Raw genomic sequence first — 7,632 nt, 5'->3', positions numbered from 1 at the left:
TTCCACTGTGTTTGCTAATCTACCATGTCGTCGTCATTTATGTTCAAATCCATGTCATCAGGCTTTCTGGCAGCAACGTCATCTTGCTTCTCCTTCCTCTTCCTCCTCCTCTTCCTTTTCCTCTTCTTCTCAGATGGAGGATCGGTGAAAAATGAATCTGCCTTAGAGATGTACACTGCTTCTCACTCGAAATCGGACAACCACCACGCTGAAAAATGGTGGCGGCAAAGCAGGCATTGTCATCGTCACCGGAGACGAAGGAAGCACAGCGACTACGGTGGTGCACAATGCAGCGTCGGAAGCAGTCGACATAAGGAGAGGACAGCCATGAAAAATAAGTTGAATATTGAAGAGGCACATCTAGCAGTAGGTGGGTGAGCATATTTGATTGCATTCTTGGGTGAAGTATATAGGTGGTGTAAACGACACAAGAATGTGGATTTAATTTTCACTCTACTTAAAAGGTTTGAGAATATTTTATAAATTTTACTATAGATGGGGATGAGCATGATATATGCATCCATAAAATTTCATTGTCAAACTCAACATAATTAAAAACTAAGATGCAAAAGGACAATTTTTTCGGTAATAGACGTTAGAAACTATTTTTGCAATTGCAAATACCTTCAGAAGTGACTAGTTGCAAACATACTTTTAAAAACAAAACCGTGCAACGGTGAAAGACTCAATGATTGGTTTGCAAGTACTTATGCTTGATATACATGTGCATTCATGATAGAGATCTACGCGCAGCCTCTCCTCTCTATACAGCTCGAATTCTGACCAAGGATAAAGATTTGTTTAGTAGTTTGCAGGCGCAGACATGGAAGACTTCTTCAGCCATCACGGTCAAGGATAAGATTGATTGATACCTTGGCGCAGCGCGCAGCCTCTCCTCTCTATATAGCTCGAATTCTGACCAAGGCAACGTAAGCTTCCGCTCGCGGTCACCTAGCAGCCTAAACTAACCCCTTGTTTACTTCCCTCCAAACTCCCAACTTTGACACTATGCAAAAAGAAGATTCTTCATCACATTAAACTTGCGGTACATGCATGGAGTACTAAATGTAGACGAAATCAAAAACTAATTACACAATTTCGTTGTACTTTGCGAGACGAATCTTTTGAGCCTAATTAGTCAATATTTAGACAATAATTCACAAATACAAACGAAACGCTACAGTTGCGCATTTATGACAAAATGTCAATTTTGCCTATCCCAAATTGGGAAGTAAACGAGGGGTAAGTAGCTGCCGTGTGCGTATGTAATACGACCATTCAAGCTACTGCAGCTAGGAGTTGACTAAGTGCTTCAAAATTCCCTATATATACAATTAGTTTTCATTGGTATATAAGTACATATGCAGAAGCAGCCTATCATTCTATTTTCAAAAAATCTCTCATGACTCGTTCCTCCTTTCAAAGTCAACTGGGCACCGGCTGGGATATCGTCTTGATTTCCAGGGCTGCACATGCTTGCATATACAGCCAATGAGAGCTTGTAGAATAATGCTCATGTTCGTTGGGGTAGGTGTTTGGGAGGAGGGGGCTAAATTTTAACCCCCGTCACATCGAATGTTTGGACACTAGTTAGGAGTATTAAACCTAGACTAATTACACAACCCCTAGGCTAAATCGCGAGACGAATCTATTAAGCCTAATTAGTCCATGATTTGACAATGCGGTGCTACAGTAACCATTCACTAATGATGGATTAATTAGGCTTAATAGATTCGTCTCGCGATTTAGCCTAGGGGTTCTGCAATTAGTTTTGTAATTAGCTTATGTTTAGTCCTCCTAATTAGTATCCGAACATCCGATGTGACAAGGCTAAAGTTTAGCCCCCTTCTCCCAAACACCCAACTTTGACACTATGCAAAAAGAAGATTCACCATCACATCAAACTTGCGGTACATGCATGGAGTACTAAATGTAGACGAAATCAAAAACTAATTACACAATTTCGTTGTACTTTGCGAGACGAATCTTTTGAGCCTAATTAGTCAATATTTAGACAATAATTCACAAATACAAACGAAACGCTACAGTTACGCATTTATGGCAAAATGTCAATTTTGCCTATCCCAAATTGGAAAGTAAACAAGGGGTAAGTAGCTGCCGTGTGCATATGTAATGCGACCATTCAAGCTACTGCAGCTAGTAGTTGACTAAGTGCTTCAAAATTCCCTATATATACAATTAGTTTTCATTGGTATATAAGTACATATGCAGAAGCAGCCTATCATTCTATTTTCAAAAAATCTCTCATGACTCGTTCCTCCTTTCAAAGTCAACTGGGCACCGGCTGGGATATCGTCTTGATTTCCAAGGCTGCACATGCTTGCATATACAGCCAATGAGAGCTTGTAGAATAATGCTCATGTTCGTTGGGGGTAGGTGTTTGGGAGGAGGGGGCTAAATTTTAGCTCCCGTCACATCGAATGTTTGGACACTAGTTAGGAGTATTAAACCTAGACTAATTACAAAACTAATTACACAACCCCTAGGTTAAATCGCGAGACGAATCTATTAAGCCTAATTAGTTAGGGTTAATAGATTCGTCTTGCGATTTAGCTTAGGGGTTCTGCAATTAGTTTTGTAATTAGCTTATATTTAGTCCTCCTAATTAGTATCCGAACATCCGATGTGACAAGGCTAAAGTTTAACCCCCTTCTCCCAAACACCCTCTTAACCAAGCTGCCATGCAACTATAAGTACCCGATGCGTGTATGGCTCCACCCAAAGCTCAGCAACCCCTGAACAAGAAAGAACCAGCCATCAAGATCGACTGATTGGTCGATCGGGGCAGTAATGGCATTGCTCGCCGAGTACAGCAGCCAGGAGCTGCTCCAGGCCGAGCTCCAGCTCTGGCATCAGTCCCTCGGCTTCTTCAAGTCCGCCGCGCTCGCCATCGCCTTGGACCTCGGCATCGCCGACGCCGTCCACCGCCTCGGCGGCTCCGCCACCCTGCCCCAGATACTCGCCGAGGCCGGCATCAGCCCGTGCAGGCTCCGCGACATGCGCCGCGTCATGCGCGTGCTCACCGTTTCGGGCATCTTCATCGTCCAGTACCCGGACGAGGCGGCGGCGGCGGCAGAAAGCAGGCACGACGCCGCGGTCTACAAGCTGACGGCGGCCTCCCGCCTCCTCGTCAGGGACAAGAGCTCGACGGCGACGGGCCAGCTGCCTCATTTCCTGACCGTGCAGCTCTTGCTCTGGCCGGTCCGAGATTCTCCGGTCAGCATGGGCATGCGCAAGTGGTTCCGGCAGCAGGGTGACCTGCAGCAGCCGGGTCTGTCCCCGTTCTCCATGGCGTACGGCGGCCAGTCTGTCTGGGAGAGAGCGGAGGGTGACGCCGAGGCGTTCCGGTTCAACGAAGCCATGGCCGCGGACACCGCCTTCCTGATGCCGATCGTCCTCAGGGAGTGCGCCGAGGTCTTCCGTGGGCTAACCTCCCTCGTCGATGTCGCCGGCGGCCTTGGCGGGGCCGCTGCGACCATAGCAGCGGCGTTCCCGGATTTGAAGTGCACCGTGCTGGATCTCCCACAGGTCGTCGCACAAGCTCCCTCTGGTACTGACGTGCACTACGTTGCTGGTGACATGTTTGAGAGTATTCCACCGGCGAACGCTGTGTTCCTCAAGGTACATCCCAGTACCCAAATGTTTCGAATGCACATTAGTGACAGCAACCAGCAAATGCCCTAAGCTATTGTATGTTTAATTTATGTATGGATTGAAAATTGATGCATGATTGCTTGTTTTTTCCAGTGGATTTTGCATGATTGGCGCGATGACGAGTGTGTCAAGATACTGAAGAACTGCAAACAAGTTATATCTCCACGAGATGCTGGAGGAAAGATAATAATAATAGATATGGTGGTCGGATCTGGGCCGTCAGATGATATCAAGCATGCAGAGACACAAGTTTTGTATGACCTCTTAATCATGAACATCAATGGAGTTGAACGAGATGAGCAAGAGTGGAAGAAGATTTTCTTCGAGGCTGGATTCAAGGACTACAAAATTATACCTGTTCTCGGTGTTCGATCTGTTATCGAGCTCTATCCTTGAAAGCTTGGTGAACAGAACACCATCCAAAGAATAAGACATCACAAAATTATATATATACTGGTTCTGAATTATTGTTAAGATGCATAGTGTCCAATAAGTGGCCCTATACATATGTGGGGGATTCATATTCGGGCATCTGACCCTACAAAAGGAGTAAAACCTGTTTTATTACTTTGGTGCTTGCCTACTTAGACCTGGAAAAAAGTTTGCACATGTATAGTGCTTTGCTCAAAGTATACATGAAGGGCACATACTTGAGTCTAGTTTTTATTCCACTGTGTTTGCTAATCTACCATGTCGTCGTCATTTATGTTCAAATCCATGTCATCAGGCTTTCTGGCAGCAACGTCATCTTGCTTCTCCTTCCTCTTCCTCCTCCTCTTCCTTTTCCTCTTCTTCTCAGATGGAGGATCGGTGAAAAATGAATCTGCCTTAGAGATGTACACTGCTTCTCACTCGAAATCGGACAACCACCACGCTGAAAAATGGTGGCGGCAAAGCAGGCATTGTCATCGTCACCGGAGACGAAGGAAGCACAGCGACTACGGTGGTGCACAATGCAGCGTCGGAAGCAGTCGACATAAGGAGAGGACAGCCATGAAAAATAAGTTGAATATTGAAGAGGCACATCTAGCAGTAGGTGGGTGAGCATATTTGATTGCATTCTTGGGTGAAGTATATAGGTGGTGTAAACGACACAAGAATGTGGATTTAATTTTCACTCTACTTAAAAGGTTTGAGAATATTTTATAAATTTTACTATAGATGGGGATGAGCATGATATATGCATCCATAAAATTTCATTGTCAAACTCAACATAATTAAAAACTAAGATGCAAAAGGACAATTTTTTCGGTAATAGACGTTAGAAACTATTTTTGCAATTGCAAATACCTTCAGAAGTGACTAGTTGCAAACATACTTTTAAAAACAAAACCGTGCAACGGTGAAAGACTCAATGATTGGTTTGCAAGTACTTATGCTTGATATACATGTGCATCCATGATAGCTATTGTCAGTGAAGATGGTTCGCTTGCAGATTGCAACTGATCAGTCCACTGTTAACTTGGACATATTGAAACGGTAGTCTTGTGACGGCAACATGAAGGTGCGTGGTTTCAACTAGCATGGTAGCTGTCCAAAAACTCCAAAAGTGATCGTTGAGCAGATAGTTATAAAAAAACAAAAGTGATGAGCAGTCATGAGATCCTGAATTCCTGGTGCTCTTGTTTAGTACTTTGGAGGCGCAGACATGGAAGACTTCTTCAGCCATCACGGTCAAGGATAAGATTGATTGATACCTTGGCGCAGCCGCGCAGCCTCTCCTCTCTATATAGCTCGAATTCTGACCAAGGCAACGTAAGCTTCCGCTCGCGGTCACCTAGCAGCCTAAACTAAGTAGCTGCCGTGTGCGTATGTAATGCGACCATTCAAGCTACTGCAGCTAGTAGTTGACTAAGTGCTTCAAAATTCCCTATATATACAATTAGTTTTCATTGGTATATAAGTACATATGCAGAAGCAGCCTATCATTCTATTTTCAAAAAATCTCTCATGACTCGTTCCTCCTTTCAAAGTCAACTGGGCACCGGCTGGGATATCGTCTTGATTTCCAGGGCTGCACATGCTTGCATATACAGCCAATGAGAGCTTGTAGAATAATGCTCATGTTCGTTGGGGGTAGAATACTTAACCAAGCTGCCATGCAACTATAAGTACCCGATGCGTGTATGGCTCCACCCAAAGCTCAGCAACCCCTGAACAAGGAAGAATTAGCCATCAAGATCGACTGATTGGTCGATCGGGGCAGTAATGGCATTGCTCGCCGAGTACAGCAGCCAGGAGCTGCTCCAGGCCGAGCTCCAGCTCTGGCACCAGTCCCTCGGCTTCTTCAAGTCCGCCGCGCTCGCCATCGCCTTGGACCTCCGCATCGCCGACGCCGTCCACCGCCTCGGCGGCGCCGCCACCCTGCCCCAGATACTCGCCGAGGCCGGGATCAGCCCGTGCAGGCTCCGCGACATGCGCCGCGTCATGCGCGTGCTCACCGTTTCGGGCATCTTCATCGTCCAGCACCCGGACGAGGCGGCGGCGGCGGCGGCGGCAGAAAGCAGGCACGACGCCGCGGTCTACAAGCTGACAGCGGCCTCCCGCCTCCTCGTCAGGGACAAGAGCTCGACGGCGACGGGCCAACTGCCTCATTTCCTGACCGTGCAGCTCTTGCTCGGGCCGGTCCGAGATTCTCCGGTTAGCATGGGCATGCGCAAGTGGTTCCGGCAGCAGGGCGACCAGCAGCAGCCGGGTCTGTCCCCGTTCGCCATGGCGTACGGCGGCCAGACGGTCTGGGAGAGAGCGGAACATGACGCCGCCGCGTTCCGGTTCAACGACGCCATGGCCGCGGACACCGCCTTCCTGATGCCGATCGTCCTCAGGGAGTGCGCCGAGGTCTTCCGTGGGCTAACCTCCCTCGTCGATGTCGCCGGCGGCCTTGGCGGGGCCGCTGCGACCATAGCAGCGGCGTTCCCGGATTTGAAGTGCACCGTGCTGGATCTCCCACAGGTCGTCGCAAAAGCTCCCTCTGGTACTGACGTGCACTACGTTGCTGGTGACGTGTTTGAGAGTATTCCACCGGCGAACGCTGTGTTCCTCAAGGTACATCCCAATACCCAAATGTTTCGAATGCACATTACTGACAGCAACCAGCAAATGCCCTAAGCTATTGTATGTTTAATTTATGTATGGATTGAAAATTGATGCATGATTGCTTGTTTTTTTCAGTGGATTTTGCATGATTGGCGCGATGACGAGTGTGTCAAGATATTGAAGAACTGCAAACAAGCTATATCTCCACGAGATGCTGGAGGAAAGATAATAATAATAGATATGGTGGTCGGATCTGGGCCGTCAGATGATATCAAGCATGCAGAGACACAAGTTTTGTATGACCTCTTAATCATGAACATCAATGGAGTTGAACGAGATGAGCAAGAGTGGAAGAAGATTTTCTTCGAGGCTGGATTCAAGGACTACAAAATTATACCTGTTCTCGGTGTTCGATCTGTTATCGAGCTCTATCCTTGAAAGCTTGGTGAACAGAACACCATCCAAAGAATAAGACATCACAAAATTATATATATACTGGTTCTGAATTATTGTTTAGATGCATAGTGTCCAATAAGTGGCCCTATACATATGTGGGGGATTCATATTCGGGCATCTGACCCTACAAAAGGAGTAAAACATGTTTTATTACTTTGGTGCTTGCCTACTTAGACCTGGAAAAAAGTTTGCACATGTATAGTGCTTTGCTCAAAGTATACATGAAGGGCACATACTTGAGTCTAGTTTTTATTACACTGTGTTTGCTAATCTACCATGTCGTCGTCATTTATGTTCAAATCCATGTCATCAGGCTTTCTGGCAGCAACGTCATCTTGCTTCTCCTTCCTCTTCCTCCTCTTCCTTTTCCTCTTCTTCTCAGATGGAGGATCGGTGAAAAATGAATCTGCCTTAGAGATGTACACTGCTTCTCACTCGAAATCGGACAACCACCACGCTGAAAAA

General features: G+C 46.5%; 2 protein-coding genes across 2 annotated transcripts; both read left to right on the top strand.

Annotated features, from left to right (window-relative positions):
* Positions 1-2,731: 2,731 nt before the first annotated feature.
* On the top strand, positions 2,732-4,341 carry LOC117839843 (5-pentadecatrienyl resorcinol O-methyltransferase-like). The gene is made up of 2 exons (XM_034720270.2): positions 2,732-3,642; positions 3,769-4,341. Exons 1-2 carry the CDS (start codon positions 2,812-2,814, stop codon positions 4,069-4,071), a joined length of 1,134 nt encoding a protein of 377 aa, XP_034576161.1. The 5' UTR covers positions 2,732-2,811; the 3' UTR covers positions 4,072-4,341.
* Positions 4,342-5,683: 1,342 nt separating this feature from the next.
* On the top strand, positions 5,684-7,422 carry LOC117839895 (5-pentadecatrienyl resorcinol O-methyltransferase). Its single transcript, XM_034720326.2, has 2 exons — positions 5,684-6,720; positions 6,847-7,422. The coding sequence occupies exons 1-2, from the start codon at positions 5,884-5,886 to the stop codon at positions 7,147-7,149; spliced, it is 1,140 nt and encodes a 379-aa protein (XP_034576217.1). The 5' UTR covers positions 5,684-5,883; the 3' UTR covers positions 7,150-7,422.
* The last annotated feature ends 210 nt before the right edge of the window (positions 7,423-7,632 follow it).

The sequence above is a fragment of the Setaria viridis genome, chromosome 9 (assembly GCF_005286985.2).
Source record: "Setaria viridis chromosome 9, Setaria_viridis_v4.0, whole genome shotgun sequence".
Taxonomy (NCBI): Eukaryota; Viridiplantae; Streptophyta; class Magnoliopsida; order Poales; family Poaceae; genus Setaria; species Setaria viridis.
This window is presented reverse-complemented; position numbering and strand designations above follow the sequence as displayed.

Bases quoted from the DNA above. Each gene is read 5' to 3' on its own strand.
- LOC117839895 (XM_034720326.2), top strand. From the start codon at position 5,884: ATGGCATTGCTCGCCGAGTACAGCAGCCAGGAGCTGCTCCAGGCCGAG. The intron at 6,721-6,846 runs GTACATCCCAAT...TGTTTTTTTCAG, and splicing joins CGAACGCTGTGTTCCTCAAG to TGGATTTTGCATGATTGGCG.
- LOC117839843 (XM_034720270.2), top strand. From the start codon at position 2,812: ATGGCATTGCTCGCCGAGTACAGCAGCCAGGAGCTGCTCCAGGCCGAG. The intron at 3,643-3,768 runs GTACATCCCAGT...TGTTTTTTCCAG, and splicing joins CGAACGCTGTGTTCCTCAAG to TGGATTTTGCATGATTGGCG.